General features: G+C 36.3%; 1 protein-coding gene across 4 annotated transcripts in view; it reads right to left on the reverse strand.

The window, feature by feature from the left end:
• Positions 1-25,347, reverse strand: part of GOLM2 (golgi membrane protein 2) — a 104,902-nt gene that overhangs the window by 54,911 nt on the left and 24,644 nt on the right. For 2 of the 4 annotated variants that reach the window (XM_042988984.1, XM_042988985.1), the window contains exons 2-6: positions 12,717-12,771; positions 6,597-6,699; positions 4,823-4,913; positions 2,628-2,769; positions 2,223-2,303 (exon numbers count right to left, since the gene is read on the reverse strand). In XM_042988984.1, coding sequence (XP_042844918.1) covers positions 2,223-2,303; positions 2,628-2,769; positions 4,823-4,913; positions 6,597-6,699; positions 12,717-12,771 — 472 coding nt within the window. Of the gene's footprint in view, positions 1-2,222; positions 2,304-2,627; positions 2,773-4,822; positions 4,914-6,596; positions 6,700-12,716; positions 12,772-25,347 lie in introns of all 4 variants that reach the window. The other 2 variants (XM_007081752.2, XM_007081754.2) reach the window with 1 other exon arrangement.

Below are 25,347 nucleotides of genomic sequence, written 5' to 3' on the forward strand. Positions count from 1 at the left end.
TATATACTAGAAACCTGCAGTTTATCCTTGGCAAAACTTTGGGAGAAGCTTAAAAAATAACTAAGGGTGGGACGCCTGGGCGGGGTCATGATCTCTCTCACTGCTTATGAGTTTGATCCCTGCATCAGGCTCTGTGCTGACAGCTCAGAGCCTGGAGCCTGCTGTGGACTGTGTGTTTCCCTCTCTCTATGCACCTTCCCTGCTCACACTCAGTCTCTCTCTCTTTCAAAAATAAATAATAGAACACTTAAAAAAAATTTAAAAGAGAGTAACTAAGGGCAATGTAAAGAAGATTAATCAAGCTAAAACTTAGTGAGTCTAAGACTAGAGTAAGTACTACAAAATTCAGAATAATACATGGTCCTTGTTCTCAACATCAAATTAATGTTGAGCCAGTGGTTCTAAAACCTTAGCATAGATCAGATTCACCTGGAAAGCTTGTTAAAACACAGAGATTGCTAGGCTCCATCCCATGAATTTCTCATTCAGTATGTCTAAAATGGGACCTAAGAATCTGCATTTCTAACAAAGTAATCTTAGGATACTGCTGCCAAGGACCACATTTTAAGAATCACTGGATAACTTCATTGCTTCACAAACAAATCATGCTCATTCTAACTCTGTATTTTTAAAAAGTATTTATTTATTTATTTTGAGAGAGAGAGAGAGAACATGCACAAGCAGAGAAGGGGCAGAGAGACAGGGAAGAGAGAATCTCAAGCAGGTTCCACACTTTTAGCACAGGGCTCGAACTCAAAAGCCATGAGATCATAACCCATGCCAAAGTCGGATGCTTAAGCGACTGAGCTACCCAGGAGTCCCTGACTCTGTATTTTTAAATTCCTGGTATTGCTCTTGTCCTTGTCTTTATTTTAGGGGCATATACTATGAATTGGAAACCCAAAAGAATATGGACAGAAAAGAATCTGAGAAAACAACCATACAAATGAAAGGACTAATAGTCTTTCATTTGGACCTCAGACACACAGCAATTTCAGCCACATACAGTGAGCTATAACCACACAAGGGAACCCTAAGATTGAAAAGGAATGAAAACAGTCAGGAAAAATCAAAGACATGCTGTTATTTCCAATTTTTCAACATAATAAATTGGAGTCAGCAGGGAGAGGTATCTATGGTAACAAAGAAACATAGAAATGGTAAGAAAAACAAAGAGACATGGAAAAAAAAACAAACCCAAACACTGAACAGGACTAGGATACCAGGAGTGATTCAGACCTCAAGTGGAAATGGATAAGGAGCAGACACATTAATGAAGAAAGAAACAGACACTGAACAGAAGTGACCATAAAAGAAGAAAAAGAAAAAATAGGGAACTATTTATTTATTCATTTATTTTTTTTTAATTTTTTAAAGTTTATTTATTTTTGAGAGAGAGACAGAGAGACAGAGTGAGAGTGGGGGAGGGACAGAGAGAGAAGGAGACACAGAATCCAAAGCAGGCTCCAGGCTCAGAGCTGTCAGCACAGAGCCTGAGGTGGGGCTCAAACTCACAAACTGCCAGATCGTGACCTGGGCCAAAGTTGAATGCTTAACCAACTGAGCCACCTAGGCACCCCTAGTTTTTATTTTTGAGAGACAGAGAGAGAGAGACAGAGTGCAAGTTGGGGAGGGGCAGAGAGAGAGGAAGACACAGAATCTGAAGCAGGCTCCAGGCTCTGAGCTGTCAGCACACAGACCGACCTGGGGCTCAAACTCACTAACCGTGAGATCATGACCTGAGCTGAAGTCAGATGCTTTATCTACTGAGCCACACAGGTGCCCCAGGAATAAACTATTTAAACTGTGGCGTAAATAACTGAAAGGACAAGCAAAGTCCTAAAAACCTATATAAGGGTATTACCATGCCTTATTAAAGCACACCAACAACACAGCAATCTGGGAACATTTGGTCTCATAGAAATGAGGTATACTTACTTTTAGTAATCACAAATGGCTCTGACATAGTTTAACTGTCTAAGCAGTAACTTTGAATCAAGAAAATGTTCAAATATGGTTCACTCTTATCAAGGCAAAAACAAGGACTTTATACATTTTAGCAAAATTTTTTAAAACAATTGCATCCTAAACAAGTCCGGGAAATTAATAGGTAGTTAATTAACAGACACATCAATCTTCCAGAGACCTAGGACTTTTCCCAAGTGATTATGATTTTTACTCAAAAAGAGAGTAGGGTAAATAGTCTGATAACTTTTACTTACTGGTAGGAAGATCTTCAACTTTTGCAAGGTCATTCTCTTCTATTCCAGGCATTCCCGCATCACCACCTTGTTTGATTTGTTCTGCCCAAGTAACGAAAGATATAATTCTTTAGTTTTCCTTATATAAATTCAAAGTGATTTGAAGGAATGTAATAATCAGTTTCTAAAGCAACAGGCTACACTGACTGCATATCTTTATATCTTGCTTTGGACATAGCTATAACTCTGAAACAATTTACTCTTTTTTTCGTCTGTCAAAATATTCAAATGTGAAACAGCACTGACACCTATTCAAAACTGAACTAAAATCAAACAGTATTCTTTATGACTGAAAATGCTCACTTCAAAATGAGAATATCCAAAAAGTCAATATCCTATTAATACAAAACAAAATAATAGTAATACCTTTCCCATGTGGAATATGATTGCTTGAGGGTTCTTCATTCTTATCTGCAGCATTCTCAGGTACTTTTGGAATGTTTTTAGGTACTGCATGATTGTTTATTCCCAACTCGTTTCCATCTTTTGAATCAAACTTGTTTGTCTCCTGCTGTTAAAGATTTGGTAACAGTCAATATTTTTCAGTTCAAGATTAAACAATTAACACAACTACTAATTAAATGTTCTGAAACAGTTCATTTTTTGAAACATATACTATGGGTCCAAATTCCAAACACTTGAAGATGTGGGATATATTATTTTCTGTTCAGTTTTTATACCTAATAAAAAATCAAAGACTAACACTTTTTAAAGTTTCTAATTATAGTAAATGGTCTAAGATGTTAGGCAGAGGTAATTCTCTCTGGCTATGCTGAGGGAATGATTCTGCAAGAAGATAGTCTTGCTGAGCACTGGCCTACGGTTGGGCATTGTCCTAGGGGCTGTGGGCAGGGTGAGTTCTCTATAGGCCTGTGTTGTAATCGAGCAGGATGGCAGACTACAGGAGGTTGGCACATGGAAGCCCCCTTAAGTGTGATAAGATGGTTAATGACATTGTCAAGCTTTTCCAGTAGCAGAAACAGCAAGGATAGAAAACAGGCAAATTTCCTCCTAGGTGCACTGGCCACCCAAGCAAAGGAAGTAATGGCAGAACAATACACAGGTCAGTATTCCTTTCTTTTTTTTTTTTTTTATTTTTTATTTTTTAATGTTTATTTATTTTTGAGACAGAGAGAGACAGAGCATGAACGGGGGAGGGTCAGACAGAGGGAGACACAGAATCTGAAACAGGCTCCAGGCTCTGAGCTGTCAGCACAGAGCCCGACGTGGGGCTCGAACTCATGAACCGTGAGATCATGACCTGAGTCGAAGTCGGCCGCTTAACCGACTGAGCCACCCAGGCGCCCCAGTCAGTATTCCTTTCAACATGCGTCTAACCCTATCATCTCCTTGGAAACTTCAATCTTTGGACCTGGTTAGGCCTGACTCAATTCTATCGGTGAACCAGTTTTGTCTTTTATACTGGTTGAGTGGCCTCAGTGAAAAAATGGGAGAGGCAAGGAGTTAAATACACATGCTAATGTTGCCACATAGGTCCTTGTACTTAATTACTTAATGTATATAGAAATGTTTTGTCAACTCTAAAACAGCATGCAATGTAACCATTAGTAACGTTATAAAAAACAGTAACATTAAAAAAATCGACAGGAAATTTGGAAAAACAAGAGCCAAACTGTAAGAATTTGTCACAATAAAGAAGAAAAAAGTGTTTTGACAATCAGGTACAGGTATTCCAGTGTGTCTGGCAGACAAAATTAACAATAAACATTTGCACTGTGCTTCACTGTTTACAAACTGCTTTTGAATCTAACGTCCAGAGGCGCCTGGGTGGCTCAGTTGGTTAAATGCCTGACTCTTGATTTTGGCTCAGGGTATGAGCTCACGGATCATGGGATTGAGCCTCACAGTGGGCTCTGCACTGATAGCATGGAGCCTACTTGGGATTTTCCCTCTCTCTCTCTTTGCCCCTTCCCTGCTCATGTGTGCTTTTCTCTCTCAAATAAATAAATAAACTTAAATTAAAAAAAAAAAAGATTTGTCAGTAAAGTTGTATCCACCTTACCATCTGAGAAATATATTAATAGCAAAAATTATTTTTAAAAGTCAGATAAAAACATTTAACTCAAAATTGGGGCTCCTGGGTGGCTTAGTTGGTTGAGTGTCCGACTTCGGCTCAGGTCATGATCTCGTGGTTTGTGGGTTCCAGCCCTGTGTCGGGCTCTGTGCTGACAGCTCAGAACCTGGAGCCTGTTTCAGATTCTGTGACTCCCTCTCTCTCTGCCCCTCACATGCTCTCGCTCTGTCTCTCTCTCTCTCAAAAATAAACATTAAAAAAATTTTAAAAAAGAAAAACATTTAGCTCAAAATTGGTTTTAAGAGTTGACATTGTCTTTTTGCAAATGTCTAATTCACTCAACAATAAAAACACTGTAAGTCATTTTTTTTAATTAGGCAGGCTAGAATACTTAAAAATATAATGTTTTATGACAAAAGTACATATTTTTATTTTAAAAGCACATATTTAAATGACAAGATTTATAACAAGAATGTATTTTGATTTAAGTATTTTTTAAATTTACCTTTTGTTAAAAAAAATTTACCTTTTGTTCCTGCAAAAACTGGTCTGCTAACTTTTTAATATTTTCTTCATGCTGTGCTCTTAACTCCTTGATCTGTTGGCCACACTGAAAACTAAATTACAAAGTCATTCTTTTAGGCTGTATTATCTTGGATTGACTTCTCAAAGTTGTCTAGCAGTGGAAAATATACATTTATAAAGCATTCAGTTAGCAGCAGAGGGGGCACAAAAGGACAAAGCAGGCATAAAAATAGATCACAGTCAAAATTCCTAGAATATTTGAATCTTTAATAGAGTATAAAAAATACTGTTAAGGCTAATTAACAGAAATTATAAAGATAAAAACTATTTTTATAAATCTTATTTATAAAGAAATAATTATCAAAGCCAACTTCAGTCACAGAAGAGAAAACCATGAGACCAAAATCCAGTAATAATTGAGAAAACCTAGAATTATAAGAGGTGATAAGGAGTGGCAGCAGACGATTCATCCAACAGTTCTCATTTTCAACACAATAGTAAGAGTCTATGAACCATAAGAAGAGCTAGAATGGAAGAAACCAATAAATAAGACAGAATGGAGTCATCAAGAGAAAATGTGAAAGAACAAAATAGATAAAGATTGGGAATTTCCACTGGACAAGTGGTCAAAGAATACAAATATATCATTCATGCAAAAAGAAACAAGTAGTTAAAAAATTTACAGAAAAATGTTAACTTAAACCATTAAAAATGCAATTAAACTTCCTATATGTATATATGATAGTATTTTATTCTATACTAGCAAAATTAAGTCCAAATTGTAGAAACTAATGTTGGTGGGGCTATGGGGAAACATTGACACTATAAATTAGCACAACCATTATAGAAAGCAATCTTTCACATATGTGATAAAAGCAACAAAACAATAAAAAATTCTGTCTCAGGAATTCTATATTTGAGAATATACACCAGTGAAATAACATAAGAGGGAAAAATCCTTTTTGCGTAAAGATTTTTATAGCTGATATTCATAACAGTAACATAAGGAAAACTACAACAGTCCAGCAATTGGGAGAGATTAAACAAACTTTGGTACATTAACATGCTGGAATAATATATTACCTCTGAATATGCTAACTCTTTAATCCTATTGATATGCTGAAAATTATTGAATACTGTCAGGTTAATATACTGATAACCTATAAGAGTAACAAATCAGAAATGGATAAACGGTGTTCTAAAATATGGTGAATCTTTCTAATTTTTGGTATGCAGTCCTAAAAAATACCCTTTACTATAAAATGGATTAAAGATGTAACAAAGATTTTTAAAGAGTGATTGCTACAAAGAGGTTCCCTGACCTTACCACCAACTTAGTGCAGAGATGTACAAGAGGGGACTGAAATGCCAAACAGAAGAAGCAGCTGGTGCCAGTCCCTCAGCTTATTCTGGGGACTTCTCTCAGCATTGGCTTCATCTTCTGGATGCCCCTCAAAAAGAACCACAGAATCTTCTTTCAGTCTTTGCACACTTAATGCAATGAAACTCAGGCCTTGCAAGATTTTCTGACTCACAATGTACTCCACTATATGGGCAGACTAAACACATCTTCTAAAAGGTATTCCCATGGTGTTTAACATACCAAAATAAGAGTTTGGATTTCAAAGAGGCATAGGACAACAAGAGAAAAGGAACTTAAAAGACCTAAGAAAATTAAAGAAGAAAAACAGAAGCCAGAGAGGAAGAAATAAATTGTCCAAATGTGGGACACATATTCCAGATTCATAACTATTTGTTGCTATATGGCATCTCACCTCTCATATTCTAACCTCTTCACAAGGTAAGTAGTGTTCTTCCTATAGTCCTGAAGCTGGTCTTCTTGTCGAAGAAACTCCTGACGAAGCTCAGCAAGTTGCTCTATCCACACGATGTAAGAATCAAAGGAATAAAATTTACTTACTCTAATGTTTCTGATTGAGAAGTTATGGGGTTTTTAAAACTTATATACACTTCTCAATTTCTTTACTCAAACTCTCAGGGAATTAAACTATATAAATTATAAATATATAAATATATTATAAATATATATTATATAAATTTATATAAATTATATATAAATATATAAATATATAAATATATTAAATTACATAAATTATATAAATTAAATTATATAAATTATATATTAAAATATATGAATTGTATAAATTATAAAAATTAAGTTAAATTATATAAATTATATATAAAATATATAAATTAAATTATATAAACAAATTATATATAAATTAAATTATATAAATTATATTTATATAAATATATATTAAATTATATAAATTATATAAATCTAATTGCCTTTTATAACATATGCATAGACAATAAAATTTGTTTAAAAAAATAAGATAGCCTCAGTGGTTTCTATATCAATCAGAAATATTAAAAAATTATACATCTTGTCATATTATGTAGATACATATTAACTTGTGGAAACAGTGACAACAACAACAAAATCCTACTTAAAAAAAATTTTTTTTTCAAGTTTATTTATTTTGAGAGAGACAGAGACAGCATGAGTAGGGGAGGGACAGAGAGAGAGGGAGAGAGAGAGACAGAATCTTAAACAGGCTCCGTACCATCAGTGCACAGCCCGATGTGGGGCTCAAACTCAAGAAACCATGAGATCATAACCTGAGCTGAAACTGAGAGTTGGACACTTAACTGACTGAGCCACCCAGGCACCCAATCCTACCTAACTGTATAAACCTATCTGCTTTATAAAGTTGGGAGGGGGGTGCTCATCGGTGGCTCAGTCAGTTAAGCATTTGACTTCAGCTTAGGTCACGATCTCACGGTTCATGGGTTCGAGCCCCACATCGGGCTCTGTGCTGACGGCTCAGAACCTGGAGCCTGCTTTGGATTCTGTGTCTCCCTCTCTCTCTGCTCCTCCCTCACTCACGCTCTATCTCTCAAGAATAAATAAAAATGTTTATAAAGGTGGGGGGAAATCATGTTTTTTAGATATATTGGCTACGGATAAAGAATTCAAGGTTTTTTTTTCATTCTAAATCACATTTGACTCCCAGTTTAAGGTGCCAATTACGTGAGATCTCATTTCTAGTTTTGCTACTAATGCTAGGTCCCCATATACCCCTATTGCATTCTCAAAGCTCATAATTCCTGGACAAGAGCTGAAAGTTTTAGTTGTAACGAATAACATGAAATTCTAAGCTGGACAGTAGATTAAAAGTGGGGCCAGATGCTCTTTTGTGAACATTTAATACATAACCACAGGCCCCACATTTTCTAGAGTTGGTCCCTCTTCATGTGACCCTACAAATAAAAGTAATTCAGCCAGAGAAGAGAAATATCAGTTTCTTAAATACATGATTTAAAAATTAGCTAATAGCCTTAGAAGTAAGCTAAAGTAGAAGGAAGTCTTAATTAAAAAAAAAAAAGTAACAGTAAAGTTTCCAGTTAAAAAAAAAGAAGTCTTAATTTGTATAAATGGCAACAGAGGTCTTTTTGGTATAGGTAACATCTATTAAGACTAAAATGTATGTAACCATAAGGTACAAATATTATAAAATCTACTTTTCATGGAAGACTTCTAAAATTAGTCTTATTACTTTAAAGGCACTCGAAAAATACTTGGGATTTAAGTTTTTAAAAAGCAAATGTAAACAAATATTTACAATGTAATTATATCCATGTAAAAAAACTAGATTAGAATAAAAATCCATCAAAGTACTACCAGTGATTATGTTTAGTGGTAGGATTCTGAGCGTATTTTTTTTTCTCTACTTTCTAAATTTTATTGTAGAATCGTAACTGTGACAATGACAACAAATAAAAATTTTAAAGTTGGGTGAATATTTGTTGAGGCAGATAAATAGTTAAACAATATGCATAATAATAGTTTTTGTATAATAATCAAATGTGAAAAGTTAATGATTCACATAAAATGCTTGTAGTTGATAATTATGTTTATACATTCAAGCCACTTATTTTATTTAAAAAATGTTTTAGATATAACATTTTATAAGTGTAAGCTATACGACATGTTGATTTAATTCGCTTGTACACTGTGAAATTACTACTGAAGCAATAGCTAGCACCTCCATCATCTCATATAATCATCATTTAAGATATACTCTCTTAGCAATCTTCGGGTACATAATATAATGCTGTTAACCATAGTCACCACATTGTTTATTATATCCCCAAGACTTACTCATCTTACAACTGAGAGTTTGTATACTTCAACCAACATCTCACTTTCCCCACCCCTCGAACCCCTGGTAACCACCATTCCTTTCTCTAAGTTTAATCAAGCCACATTTTAAATTCCTTTTTACTCTATTAATTCTCCAATACGTAAACATGGCTGATCTCCATAGTTTTTCATCCACTAACTCCACCTCAGATAAAAGTAGCAAATATGATACCAGGTATCCCTGAATAAAACATTCTGTTTGTTACTTGGTCCCTGGCCCCATCTCCTAAGATTTAGACAACTAGAGGTAGCAGAAACTATGGCCTCAGCCATGGATATCAATTCTACAGAGACAATGAGATCTCGGCAGGAGGCAGTGACAAAAGGCCTTGTAGCTTACACATAGAGTTAGCCAGTTCAGTGAACCTGTGTTCAGGCAGGAAAGGTTCTGAAACTAAAGTTACTGCAATTAAAAAAAAAAGAAAAAAGAAAAAAAGAAAAAGAGCACCACCTAACAGCTACTAGAGAATGGCTCTCAATTGGTGGGCTTTAGGACTCATGCAGGCTTTTTCCTACACAGTAAAATAAATGAAGTAGCTAAGTTTACCTTCAGAATGAACCTGAGGCTCACTATGATTTTAAGATTTGGGATGGTTCTCTTCTCCCCACAAAGCTTGTCACTGACAACATTTGTAATTCCTTTATCAAGAAGTAAAGTTTTATTTCTAAATTGAGATAAAAGGCTTAAAATACAATTGACAAAACAAAAACGTCAATATGAGTGAGTCCATGTAAAACATCGAAACCTTTCCTGTTTAAACAGAGAAAAGATTATATAAAGCAGGGAGCTAATTGGTCATTTGAGCCAGTCAATACAAAGACCTGAAAGGGGGAAACATAAACAGATCAGAGAGCAAAACTAAAGACAAAGTTTTCCTACATCACAATTTTACTTTCAACTGATTGCCTTGTGTTTTCTTTATTTTGGACCCAAATATACTCTTGTGTCTACTGGGGCTGCTCCAGGTCACCACACCAGGATTCTCAAAGTGACTTAACATACGATCAGGTCCACAGTTGATTGTGCAGGATATTCTACTTCTGACAGTAACATCAGGGTATGTTACAGAAAGGCCTGGCCATACTCCTTCAATTTAACTTCAAAAGATTAGGGATGTAGTTAAGAAAGGGGTTGCCTAGGACCAATTTTCAAAGCAAAAAAAAGAAAAAAAATTTACTTCTAAAAAATTTTGATTTCAAATTTTCTCAGCAATAGGCATAAAAATAAGGTGAGCCATTCAAGATAAATTGGTGTATACTAGAACGTTAATTTGTTAACTCAGGGATCAAAAACTAACTCTCATTCCTTTCATTTCCCAAAAAAATAGCTACCATAAGGTTTAGGTCTTAGTGTGTATTAATTCCATCATATCTAGTATTAATTTCAATGAGGGTGCCTAGGTGGCTCAGTCAGTTAAGCATCCGACTTTGGCTCAGGTCATGATCTCACTGCTCATGAGTTCAAGCTTCACATCGGGCTCTGTGCTGACAGCTCAGAGCCTGGAGCCTGTTTTAGTTTCTGTGTCTCCCTCTGTCTCTGCCCCTCCCCTGCTTATACTCTGTCTCTCTCTCAAAAATAAACAAACATTAAAAAAAATTTTTTTTTAATTTTTCAAAGAAAATAGTCCAATCTGGATTTTATAGTTGACTTGTCAAGAAGTTTGCTTCAGTCGAAAATAGTTCCTAAGGAGCAAAAGTCACATTAAAAGGAAATTCAATCTTAAGAGTGCAAGCTTGAGTAACTGCACTAAAACCAAAATTTGTAGAGGTATGAATTCAAATCAAAGCCTTTTATTCTGCTGAAGAGCATCATAAAAAAATTTTCAAAATATCTTAGGATCGACTTCAATGCACACTGTACAATAAAGACTTTTACTCAGTAACATGGGCTGTCATTTTTTATAAGGTAGACTAGGAGAAGGCACTGGACTTCTTATTCAACTGATCTATTATTATTTAATAGAAACATACTTTGATGACAAGCAGACTCATTTGTAAAAATAGCAAGCAGGAAACAGCACTGACAGAGTGGCATCTTCTGTGTCATCCTAATGTATCCTGTGAGTCATAAAGAGTAGAACATGGACACAAATGCAGCAAAAACAAATGTGGCCACCCAGGAAGTGAATTTTTAAGAGAATGTCAAAGCTGTTCTACATCATAGTAAAAATAATCATAATTTCTATTTTCAGGTTATAACACATTCCTAATAATTTGCTAGGTGAGAAGCAAAAACTTCAATAAATTACAAAGCCAGCTCAGGTTGGCTTCTTCAAGAGGATCATAAAAATCTATTATCAAATTCCACCTAAAGAGGGTCAAAATTGTTATAGAATAAAGATATATTTATGAAATTACAGAGCATGTATTACCCACACACAAAAACTTAGAGTCACTGCCTGCCAAGTTTTAAAATATACAGTGTTGGGGCACCTGGATGGCTCAGTTGGTTAAGGATCTGACTCTTGATTTCAGCTCAGGTCATGATCTCACAGTGAGTGTCCACCGGGCTCTGCAATGACTGCATGGAGCCTGCTTGGGATTCTCTCTTTCCCTCTCCCTCTCTGCTCTACACGCCCTGGTTGTGTGTGTGTGTGTGTGTGTGTGTGTGTGTGTGTGTGTGTGTGTGATGTACCCATGTGCATGCATGCACTCTCTCTCTAAAAATAAAGAAAGAAACATGTAAAAACAACAAAATAAATATAGAGTTATATTTATCACAGGGGTGCCTGGGTGGCTCAGTAAGTTGAGCATCTGACAATCTTGATTTCAGCTCAGCTCATGATCTCACAGTTCACGAGTTCAAGTTCTGGCTCTGTGCTGACAGTGCGGAGTCCGCCAGAAATTCTTTCTTTCTGCCCTTTCCTCGCTCATGTGTGCACACATCTCTCATAAATAAATAAACACCATATATATACACACATACATACATACATACAGTGTTGTAACCAAAGGGTGTGAGGGAGAAGAGGGGTCCTCTTCAGGTCCCAAACTCCACAGGCAGGTGATGGTATGAAGTAATGTAAGCAAAGCATAGAGCTTGTTCACCGTACCTATTATTTTTTATAAAACCTTTAGTCATTTCCTATCACTTCATCTAAGTGAAAAAATACACACACACACACACAAATACACACACAGTATATCTATCTATCTATCTATCTATCTATCTATCTATCTATCTATCTATCTATCTATCTACAGGTTTCTTCCTGGTTTCTTTCCAGGTTTTCTTTCTGTTCTGAGTTTCTTTCTGTTCCCAGGGTAAACATGAAGCCTGGAGGACCCATCTAAAGCATCTCTAGACCTGAATGGATTATTTAGCAGTTGGACACAATACAGAGGGATTACCCCTTACCCTTTCCCTAGAAATTTGATAGCTTTTGAAGCTATACCTCAATTTTCTTTGAGGCTTCTTTCAGTAACATTTCATTGTATGAAATCCGTCTATATACAAGATTAAAATACAAATTTTAACTTTTAATGTGTATAAAGCAACATTAAAATTCTTTTATGATATCTTAAGAAAAAGTAAACATTTTGCCATCAAAGGAGCTTTGTTCAAAAATTTTTATTTCATTTAGCTGTCTAGCTATTTCTTAATTGTTGAGGATATTAGACATTTAGTGACCTTTGTTTATCTTTAATCTGTAATTAATTTTCTTACCCTTTAAATGATGTATATCTGCCATCTGATATGATATGTTGCTCTGTAGTTTAATCTGAAAAAAAAAATTTTCATTTTACTACAGAATATGGAGTTTTGCTCATATTTCCTCTTTTTTGCTGATATTCACTTTAAGTTTGATCATAAATACAAAAGAAAAATCCTTAAGTTATATATACCCACCTCTTTCCAAAAAGAATTAGAGAGAAATTTTGATTTTGTAATACTTTAAATTCGCAAAAGAATATTCATTTTACTTAATATATAGTCTAATAACTTTCAAACATTTAAAAATTTGAGTTGAACATTGCTTAATGGTATCTTTTTTCAAAATCTTACCAGAAGAAACCTCTTACTAACTCTATGTTAAAATAAGAATTAATTGTTTGAATCAGTTAATGCAAAATCAAAAGTAACTGATGCTTATCAAGCTCTCATACGATAACAGATACTACATAGGACTTGTTGTTGTGGTCATTGTCCTTCAAGATCCAGTAGATAAGAACAATAGGAACTTAAAAATGTAACAAAATATGACTCAAACTAATTTAATTTAACTTAGCACTTAATTTAAAAATTAAGACAAGGTCTTTGAAAGCCAGGATGTCATCCACAAAGAACCACTGTCCCAGATCTTGCTTAAACAGGTATCAATTGTAAAATGTAACAACAATATCACTACAAACAGGTTCTCTTGTCAACCTCAAAAGTAAATTGACTTTGAAAGTATACACAGATTCATAGTGATCAGAAGCAGGACCATGAGTGCCAAAATGATTATGATAAATACCTTTTCAATCTCTAAAGAGAAAGTTTTAAGCTTCTTAGTTCAAAATAATTATAGATTTGTAAGAAATTGCAAAGATAGCACAGAGAAGTCCCATATACACTTCACCCAATTCCCCCAATACATACATCCTATCTAACTATAACACAACATCAAAACCAGGAATCTGACACTGGTACAATGTGTATGTATAATTCTATGTCATTTTTACACACACACACACAGTCACACACACACACACACACACACTCACGTAACCACCACCAAAACAAAGATTCAGAACTATTCTATCATTGCAAAGATATCCCTCATACTATCCTTTATATTCAAATCTATCCTCCTTCCTCACACTATTTCTAAACCCTGGTAAATACTAATTTGTTTCCCAACTCTGCAATTTTGTCATTTCAAGAATGTTATATAAATGGAATCATATAATATGTGGCCTTTTAAGATTTCTTTTTACTCAGTATAACATATAGTTGCTGCATATATCAATAGTTCATTCCTCTTTATTACTGAGTAGTATTCCATGATATGAATGTACTACAGTTTGCTTTAGTATTCAACTACTGTATAACATGTTGGTGGTTTCAACTTTTTGGCTATTACAAATACAGCTGCTATAAAAAACAGTATACTGATTTTTACATGAATATTAGTTTTCTAGGATATTTCTCTGGGATAAATGTGCAAGAGTGAGGTTCCTCCTTTTCCAAAGTGGTCATGCCATTTTCATTTACATTTTAAAAAATTACTGTACCAAGGTACTAGATGGGAGAGTATAAAAAAATTGGAAAACATGAGAGCAGTCTCAAGGAATCAGTAGGCAAGTTTAGCACCTAAAGCAGTATACTTACTGTAGGAATTCAGAGATGGTTCTTAGCTGATCTGATCAAGGAAAGCTTCAGGGAAGGAATTTTTACCTGAATTAGTCATTGAAGGCTAGGAAAAATTGTAAATAGGTAGAAAAGGGCATTCCAGATAGAGAAGATGACATAAGAAAAGGTACAAAGGCAAGAAAACATGAGACATGTATGAAAATATGATCAAAATATTGTTTGGCTATAGCACATGATACAGGAGGAAAAGCAGTGTGAAAGACGGTTGGAGAAAAAAGACCATGGAGGGGCCCTTCAGCCTTAACTGGGTCTTCCCCTAGAGTCCTGGCAGCTTTGAAGAATGAAGCTTAAAATATAATGTTGATATTCAGTCATAAAAAGGAATGAAGTACTGTTACCTGCTACAATATGGATAAGCCTTGAAAACATATATGCTAAGTAAAAGAAGCTAGTCACAAAAGGACATGGGGTTTCTTTTTGTGGTGATAAGAATGTTCTGGGGGCACCTGGCTGGCTCAAATGGTAGAGCACGTGATTCCTGGTCTTGGTGTTGTGGGTTCTAGCCCCACGCTGGGTGTAGAGATCACTTAAAAAAAAATCTTTAAAAAAATGTTCTTGAATTAGTGGTGATAGCTGCACAGTATTGTCAATATACTAAAAACTAAACTGAAGTGTATACTTTAAAAGGGTAAGTTTTATGATATATGAATATCTCTATTTTATTTTATTATTTTTTTAATTTAAATTTTTTAAAATTTACATCCAAATTAGTTAGCATATAGTACAACAATGATTTCAGGAGTAGATTCCTTAATGCCCCTTACCCATTTAGCCCATCCCCCCTCCCACAATCCCTCTAGTAACCCTCTGTTCTCCATATTTTAAGAGTCTCTTATGTTTTGTCCCCCTCCCTGTTTTTATATTATTTTTGTTTCCCTTCCCTTATGTTCATCTGTTTTGTATCTTAAAGTCCTCATGAGTGAAGTCATATGATATTTATCTTTCTCTGACTAATTCCGCTTAGATAATACACTCCAGTTCCATCCACATAGTTGCAAATGGCAAGATTTCATTCTTTTTGATTGCTGAGTAATACTCCATTATATATATATATATATATATATATATATATATATACACACACACACACACACACACACACACACACACACACACACCACATCTTCTTTATCCGTTCATCCATCGATGGACATTTGGGCTCTGTCCATATTTTGGCTATTGTTGATAGTGCTGCTATAAACATTGAGGTGCATGTGCCTCTTCGAAACAGCACACCTGTATCCCTTAGATAGATAACTAGTAATGCAATTGCTGAGTGGTAGGGTAGTTCTATTTTTAATTCTTTGAGGAACCTCCATACTGTTTTCCAGAGTGGCTGCACCAGCTTGCATTCCCATATCTCAATTTTTTTAATGCAAAAAGATAGAAATGGAAGTGCCGAGGGTATTATAAGGCACCATACGTGAAACTGGGAATAAAATAATGGACAAATTCTAGGCACTCAAGGAGTTTACTATTTTGGGGAAGCAATCAAATAGTTAATTATAATATAGCAAAATAAATGCTATTATTAGGTTCTGCAGATATGACAAGAGAACTTAGTAGAAGCACTTAAATCCTTAGGGGATAAAACACCTTAGGGGAGTAAGGAAAGGCTTCTGGAGATGATAGCTAAAATGTGTCCAGTAGGAAGAGTAGTGTTTTTCCAGGTGAAGTAGGCAGAGGGTAAGGAGGAAAGATATTCAAGGGATGTGTCAAAACTTAGAAGTGAAAAATACTACACACTACAGAAACTGCAAGCAGTTCTAAGCAGCTGAAGCTGCTAGAAACATGTGGCAAGGAAACATGGCTAGAAAGGTAAGCAAGGTCCACATTATGAAGGGTCTTGCCAAAAAATGTGGGTACATTCCCATGGCTATGGTCAACCTTTAAAGGACTTCAAGCAAGGTAGAGCAATCCAATTTGCAATTTAGAAAAGTCAACCTGGCTTCAGTAAGAGAAGTGGACCAGAGGGACAAGACTAGAGGGAGACCAGGTAGGAGAGTAGAAGACTACTGTTGTATTTCAGGTGAGAAAATGGTGGTCTAAGACAGGGGTGGGCAAATTATGGCCTGTGAGCCATATCTGGCCTGCTTCTGTTTTCATAGGGATGACAAACTATGGATGGTTTTTACATTTTAAAATGGTTGGGACAGGGGTGGGAGGAAAGCAAAAGAAGAAGAATATTTTGTGAATTATACACAATGTGAATTTCAGTGTCTATAAATAAAGTTTTATGGAAAACAGCTACACCCGTTCATTTACATATTGTGTCCGGCTGCTTTGGAGCTACAGTGATTGTGACAAAGACCATATGGCCTGCAAAGCCTAACGTATTTACCATTCGGTCCTTTATAGAAAAAGTTTGCCAACCTCTGGTCTAAACTAATAGAATGAGAACAGAGAGATAAATATACATGGGAACTATTAAAGGGAAAGAATGAATATCTTGCTGATTGATTAGATACAAGGGTAAAAGAAGAAACAGCAAGGATGATGTTTAGATTTCTAAAGTAGGAAACTAGATGAGTAAGGTGGCAGTACTCCACAAGAGGGAAACAGGAGAAATAGACTTGGGGTGGGAGGGAGAGTGGGGGGATGATTTTTACAGATTTGGACCTGTTGAATATGAGGCACTTGTGACACACCTGAGAAGAGATCTTGTAGTCAGCTGGATATATAGGTCTGGAGCTTGGGCACCAACGATTTGAGAGTCATTAGCATATGAATAGCAATTAAAGCCACAGGAATGAGATCACTGATGGAAAGCTGCAGAGGCAGCAGGAGAAACGGACACCAAATGCTATGTGATCAGATGATCACTAAAAACTGCTCTCCAATAATGTGCAATTAGCCTATGTTTACTTTTTTTTCCCACTTCCTTTATTTTCATGATCTAATTTTTTTTGCCCCTCCAAAGAACATAACCATCTTTTATTCTTGCTTTCAATAAGTTTGTATTACTCTGTTTTTTATCCATTTTTATGATGTTATCCCAACGTCTCTGCACTCTTTATTTTAAACTGGCTTTTGAAATTGCTACAGATATGCTATTCTTAAATGCTAGGCTATCCCAACGTCTCTGCACTCTTTATTTTAAACTTCCTTTTGAAATTGCTACAGATATGCTATTCTTAAATGCTAGGCTATGAGTGGCCTCAGCTTCCCTGCACTGTCTCCTTTGTATCCTTATATACTTTTAAAATTTTTTAATGAAGGAAGGGAAATTCAATCCACAGACCACAAAAATAGTATAGAATTATATGGGCAGTACTGCTTTATTTTTATCATTTTAATTTTCTCTTCAATCTTCCTTACTGAGAATGGAGACACTGATCCCAATGGCTCATATGTAAAGCCCTCACATTTCAAAAGCTGCTCTGGAACAATATATTTTACGTGGCACTCAAGAGAAAATCATAGCTTGTCTAAATAAAAGCCCTTTCTTAAGCCAAGCATAATGAATTTATTTTCCACCCCATTCCTTTGCCATGTAAGGATTTTTCAGTTAGCTTTTCGGACCCCCCTCATGGCATATTGTTCCCTTGGCATCTCATGTTCTCTATTATTCCTGTCAATCTTTCCAGCACAATTCTCACAATAATCTTATATTTAGTGTTTAGTATTACCAGCAAGTACCAGTTCCCAATTTCTCTCACGTCCTATTAACACTAGTGCAAGTTATTATTATTACTTGTACCTATTAACATTGTGCAAGTTATCTCACCTTCCATATGCCTTTGAACAGAAGTGCCAAGGATTTGCTCAAAGACCTCACAGAGCCCAGGTGGGAGATCATTAAACCTAGAAGTTCTCTTTCCTCTACAGCAATTTTACTATGCTCCTCACTTTTAGAATCTAGATGTCTGCTACTAAACTGTTTATCTTTTTCACAGTGCAATATTATAGGCATCTGACCCCTCTTCTCCCCATATGTATACCTCATCCCCCAAATTCTCATCTACCTCCTGAAACAGTTTCATAAGGAATTCTTCTTACATTCAATGTTATCCTTTTAAGGAAATCTGAATGTGTTTTTAGCTACCGTGACACTCCTTTGTACTGTTGCAAAATGTAAGAATATAAAGCAATGACTTAATTTTGGCTTTAATCTTATGTTTTCTACCATCTTGAGTCTGTTTATGAAGACTTTTTCATTTTGTTTCTGATTTTTTTTATTTGCTCTAATTTCTTCAACTTTGTTTTCCTTTCCTTTCATGCTTTTCATTAATCCTTTCTTCATACAGACAGGTCTCTTTAGTTCTTTAACTCCTTTGGTTTTAACCCTTCCTCTGAGAGCCTTCACTTGTTTTAATACTTCCAGCATCTCAACACCTTCAAAAGGAAGCTTGGCTTCCCTTTTGATCATTCTTCCTCATAGTTTTAATTTCCTTGTGCTCTAACATGAATTTGCTTATCTTCTAAATGACTCTGCCAAAACTTCCCAGTTGTTGAGAAACTAATTTGATTCTCACTATTGCATGATTGGAAAAAAAGTATTTCACTCTGCCACAAAAACTCGGTTGAACTGGCAATGTAATAGGGAATACTTTCTTTTTTTTTTTGTATATTCCAGACAGCTAACAGTACATAAACTCTAAGAAGTATTATTTAATCCTTATTTTATGAAATGATTCTCGTCCGGCTTCACAGGTCCCTTTTGGTCACTTTCAGACTTTTGCCAAAATATCCTTATTTATAATATATTATAACATATGAAATGATTTCTCTTTCAAATTTCTTTGGGGATGAGAGATCAGTGTGTGTAGATAGACAGAGAGACAGACACACATTCCCTTGCCTAATTTACATCTATGGTCAGACAGATTCCAATCCAGATTCCAATGTATCCTTCAAAAACCCAAAATGCTCAAAATGCCTTGCCCGACTCAACTCTACTGGGAAGAGCCTCATATTCAGTCCGGTCAAAAACAAAACATTCTTTTATCACATGCAGTTCTATTTCTAGTAAGAATGTCACCCTGTTTCTCTTCTACCCCCAAGGTTTATCAGAAATGAGAATTCCAGGGTGCCTGAGCGGCTCAGTCAATTAAGTGTCCAACTCTTGATTTTGGCTCAGGTTATGATCTCATGGAGCTCATGGAGCCTGCTTGGGGTTCTCTCTCTCTCTCTCTCTCTCTCTCTGTCCCTCCCCCACTTGTGTGTGCATGCTCTCTCTCTCTCAAAATAAATAAGTAAACATTAAAAAAATGAGAATTCCATGACAACAGGCACTGACTGCATTTCTCATTCATCCCTGTGTGTCCATCTCAATAAATGTTTGCTGAATCATTCCTTAGATTTTCAAGTTTTATACTGTGTACTACATATTCTTCTACCTTAAATGGTACTTTATTCATATTTATGTAATTCTTTTTCTTTTTTTTAAGAGAGAGAGAGTGTGCGAGCAGGAAAGAGGGGCAGAGGGAGAATCTCAAGCAGGCTCGACACTCAGCATGGAGCCCAACACAGGGCTCAATCCCACAACCCTGGGATCATGACCTGAGCTGAAATAGAGAGCCGGATGCCCAACTAACTGAGCCACCCAGGTGCCCCTCATATTTGTATAATTCTAATTATCCTTCAAGACTTCTTCTAAACTCCCTCATTTATTTCCCTTTGTTATCAACTTCATTGCCTTAGCTTTACTTCACCTTTCCCCTTCTGTAATACTGGTCTCTCTAGGATTTGCAGTCCATCTATAATTGGCTGATTATGTATGCTGTCTTTGGCCTTTTCCATGTTAATCTCTTAAAATGTTTTTACTGTCATTCCTGAGACCTTTCTTTTTCTCTCTTCCAAGACATATGTTCTTTACCTCTTTTTTTTAGTAAGAATCATCTTCTCTTGATATTTTCCTACAGCACTTCTCACTCGTCCTCAGCTATTTCATCTATTTTCCTCTAATCTTTCTTCCTCCAATACCTAAAACATAATCTTTATATTTTTGCCACCTCTTTCTGAAGTTCATTTAGTGCTTTCCCATCCCACATGGCTACTCTGAATTAATTTTGGCAGCTGTTACCAGCTCAGTGGCTCTGCTTTTCTTTTCATTCTGGGACCTTGAAAATGGCTCAGCTGTGTATGCTTCACTTTCATTATGACCTGTTCTTGGACAATCAGCACAACTTTGACCATTGATCCCAAAGGTTATATATAATTAGCTTTTTACAGATTTCTGGCTCCTTTTTTCTCCATACCAGAAACATTTTTCCCATTTATATCTCATACTCAGATGATTTCTAGAGACAATTCTATCTTCTGTAACATAACTACCAAACCTGGATGATCCTCAGAATCACCTAGGGAGCTGTAAGAAATACATATTCTTACCTCCTCCACCCCACTCCAGTGTGATTTATAATAGTCTGGGGATCAGCCCAGAAATCTTTTTTTCTTTTTTTAATATTTATTTATGTAAGTAATCTCTACACCCAACATGGGGCTCGAACTCACAACCTGGAGATCAAGAGATACATGTACCTCCAACTGAGCCAGCCAGGCACCACGTCCCCCTGTCCCCATTTAAATCTTTTTTTTAATGTTTATTTTTTTTAACTTTATTTATTTTTGAGAGAAAGAGGGACAGAGTGTAAGCAGGGGAGAGGCAGAGAGAGAGAGGGAGACACAGAATCTGAAACAGGCTCCAGGCTCTGAGATGTCAGCACAGAACTTGATGTGGGGCTCGAACTCACGAACCGTGAGAGCATGACCTGAGCTGAAGTCAGACACTTAACCGATTAAGCCACTCTGGCATCCCGTGAAATCTTTTTTTTTTTTTTTTTTTTAAAGCTCAAGTGATTCTGATAAGCAGCCAGGTTTAGCAGTTACTCATCTATACTATGTCTTTGGCTGGGACCTATAGCAGCTGGATCAAAATGATATATTAATAATAACTGATGGGTATTAAATGTTTAAATTTTTTAATTTTTATTTTGTGCCAGATCTCTGCTAAGTGTTTTATAAGTATCACTGCATTAAATCCTCATAACCATCCTATGAGGTGGGCTTTACATTTTACAGACAAGGAAACTGTACTCTATTTCATATGCCTACAGTAGATACCAGATATTCTCCCAAGCAGTCCCACATAAGAGTCTGTGTTCATGACCATTGTGCATATACTAGATCAGCTAAGTGATTAAACTTCTTTTCTTACTAATATTATATTACACACATGTTATTCAGTCAACATTTCAAACACACTTGCAACTTTTACTTGATCTGTTAAAGAATTGGTCTCTCTTGAAGCAAGTATTAGTTTAAGCTATACCCAGTTACATTTTTAAAAAGAATAATCAAGGTGTTTGGTGTTGGTTGGCTATAATGAATCGTCACAAAGTTCTTTTATTCACCCATTCATTTTTATTCAGTCATTTATAAAGCATTTACTAAGTATCCACTATGTGCTAGGCCTAGGGATATAAAGTATTTGGTCCTGGTCTATTAAGAAGAATTACAAAGAATCACCACCATGAAACAAACTATGTTTGTTTATTCATTCATTTGTCAGCCAGTCACAAGAGAAACATTTATGAAACACCCAGTAAGTGGAAGATACTGTTGAAGGCCTAGAAATATAGCAATACACAAGAAACAAGAGAGAGATCTGGGTAAAGAATACACATTTGGAGTCATCAGCATAATTGAAGTTTTCTGAATGAGTATGAGCACTTACGAAGAGAGCAGAATAAGTAGAGAAGAGGATCTTAGACAGGAAACTATGAACTAGTGGTGCCTGACTGGCTCAGTCGGTGGAGTCTTGATCTTGGGGTTGTGAGTTTGAGCCCCATGTTGGGTACAGAGATTACTTAAAAAAATAAAATCTGAAGACAAAAAAGAAAACTATGAACTATAATACTTAATGATAAATAGAGGTGCATCAAAGAAGAAGCAAAGAAGACTAAGACTAAGCAAAGAAGACTAAGAAGAACTGAGAAAAGGAAAACAGGAGAGTCTGGCATCATGGAAGCCAAGAGCACAGTGCACTGGGTAAAAGATGTTGAAATATTAGTAACAGGAAGAGAAAATCCAGATATGAGCAAAGACAATTCTGTTTTCAAGAAATCTGACTGGGAGTGGCACTTAAGTGGCTCAGTTGGTTGAGCATCTGACTCTTAATTTTGGCTTAGTCATGATCCCAGGGTCGTGAGATCGAGCCGTGTGTCAGGTTCTGCACTGAGTGCGGAGCCTGCTTGAGATTCTCTCTCTTCTTCTCTCTCTGCCCCTCCCCTGCTCATATATACTCTCTTACACGTGAACACTAAGTGCTGAAGAGTAAATAGAGACAGAGATTGAATATAAGGAGACTGGATTAATAATAGTACAAGATCTTTGAAAAGATGGAGGAAATTAGATTCAGAAAACAGGTACCGAGGCTGGTCCTGGAGAAAGTAGGAACCTTTTTTTATTTTTTATTATTTTTTTTTAATTTTTTTTAACGTTTATTTATTTTTGAGACAGAGAGAGACAGAGCATGAACGGGGGAGGGGCAGAGAGAGAGGGAGACACAGAATCTGAAGCAGGCTCCAGGCTCTGAGCCATCAGCCCAGAGCCCGACGCAGGGCTCAAACTCACGGACCGTGAGATCGTGACCTGAGCTGAAGTCGGACGCTTAACCGACTGAGCCACCCAGGCGCCCCAGGAAACTTTTTTTAATCCAACAAGGAAGGAAGACATATTGGTAGAAACGTAGGTATGCCTGCAGATTTGGTAATAAAAGTTTTATCAGTTCCTGTCCAATTTTGTCAAAAAGGATACAAGATCACATGTTGGGCTGGAGTTAGGGGAAGAGGAATTTAAATGGGGGATAGGAAGTGGGGGAGGCTTGAGGAGAGAAGAAGTTTGAAAGATTCTGGAATCGATAGGTGTCTAGACTACTGTAATTTGTAAGGTGCTATTGAAAGCCCAGTTGGGGCAGCTGATCATAAATTTCTACAAATACCAGTCTGGCTATATGATTTTCTCCAGCTAGGTTTAAAATAGATACGTAAAAGAGAGAATAATAGCAAGAAACTAAGCTGAAACAACAGACCATCAAATCTCAGCTGGATAGGGAGGAAAGTAAAGAGTGAACAAGGCTTCTGGAATGGAAGAAGGAAAGGATAAGTGGTCCAGGTGTACTTGTGAAAAACAAGTACAGTTCATTCAGCAGTTCTAATCTCTTTTTTGATACATTCTCCTAAGAATATGCAAGTTTGAAGTTCACAAACTTTAAAAAAAATGTTTTTTATTATGCAACCTATACACACAATGTGGAGCTTGAACTCACAACCCCGAGATCAAGAGTCACAAGCTCTATCAACTGAGCCAGCCAGGTGCCCCTGTAGTTCACAAACTTTGAATCTCAAGGATATGAATCCTATGTCAAATTTATGTCAGAATGAATTAAAAATCAAGGTCTTTAATTATCATTAGTGTTGGCAAATATTTCTAATTCTCATCCTAGGCACTCTGTAGGACTGTCCCTCCTGATTTCTTTGAAGTTGGGATGAGGGAAAGGCAATGAATATGAGCAAAATGACACGAATCACTTCCAGACATAAGTAATGATAAGGAGCACAATTTGCCGCTCTGTCATTCTACCATAGCAACCAATGTTTTGGATGGGGGCTGCTTAGTCTGCCTAGACCCTAGAATGAGGAAGATACAGAGCAGTGCCTTCAGTCAACCCACAAAGGACAAGTTGAGTGATAAATTTTAAGCCACAGAAGAGGGTGCAGGTGGAGGACTATGAAAGGGAAGGAGATAATGAGAGGTGAGTAGGGAAAGCAAGGCAGACTTGGAAGGGAAAGCAAGGCAGACTTAGAAAGTATGAGAGTCTGGGTGGCTCAGTTGGTTAAGCATCACACTCGATCTCAGCTGGGGTTTGATCTCATGGTCGTACGCTCAAGACCTGTGTTGGGCTGTGCACAGGTGTGAAGTCTACTTAAAAAAAAAAAGTATGATAGCAAGAGTCTCCCCCCATCTGCCATACCCAGTTCATAAAGCATTTCCACTTATACATCTCACTAATCCTTAAAACTTGAAGTGTAAAAAATCAAAATAGTTTCTCCACAAATTAGAAGCCCTTCTCAGCTTCCACTACCTTCAGTGACATCATCATCCTTCTGGTTCTCCTGCCTCTTCTTTCTCCTCATCTTATTAACTATCCCACTAGTGCCTAGAACTGCATGCATTCACACTCCACACAAACTATCACCAAGTCCAGCCAATTCTTTTTTTGCAACTTCTTTCATATCTGACCCTTAACTCTTTCTCTATGTTCATGGCAACTGCCTTGATCTACAAATAAGAGCAGAGATCTTACTTGTTTGGTCACCCCTTTATTTCCTGGCACACTTTAGGCACTCAACATTACTGAACAAATAAATGAAGAAATTTAATTTACCATTAGTCTTTTCCCACTTTTATCAATTTCCAAATGGTAGTGAGAAACAGCTTTGCAAAAACTTGTTTTCTATCAAATCTTTCTTTTAGTCAAAATTCACTAATAGAATACTATTACCCATAGTGTGGAATCCAAAACTCTTCTACCAAGCATTTAATGTCTTTCAGAAGGTGGGTACCATTTTAACCAATTACCAGAAATGGTCTCCTGGACAGAGTGAAGCTAGTTTTAACCATATATAATTTAAACTACTCCTCCCTATATCCAAGCATCATCAGCAAACAGAATGTCCTTTCCTTTCCTTTTTACTACAACAAATTTCATTCCCTCCTTTAAAATAAAAACCAAAACTTAAATTGACTCTACGAGAGCATGATGTTAATTTCTACAGATAAAAATTTCATTATATTCACTATCTCTCATCCCTCCAAATTTTCCCAATTTTTTATGCTATTAGGTCCTCATCACATCTTCCACTGCCAGGTCCCCTCTAATTTAGCATGTCCCAGCCACCTCCTGCCAAGACAACCCACCACTGCTGCCAAATCCCAT

The sequence above is a fragment of the Panthera tigris genome, chromosome B3 (genome assembly GCF_018350195.1).
Source record: "Panthera tigris isolate Pti1 chromosome B3, P.tigris_Pti1_mat1.1, whole genome shotgun sequence".
NCBI classification, from domain to species: domain Eukaryota; kingdom Metazoa; phylum Chordata; class Mammalia; order Carnivora; family Felidae; genus Panthera; species Panthera tigris.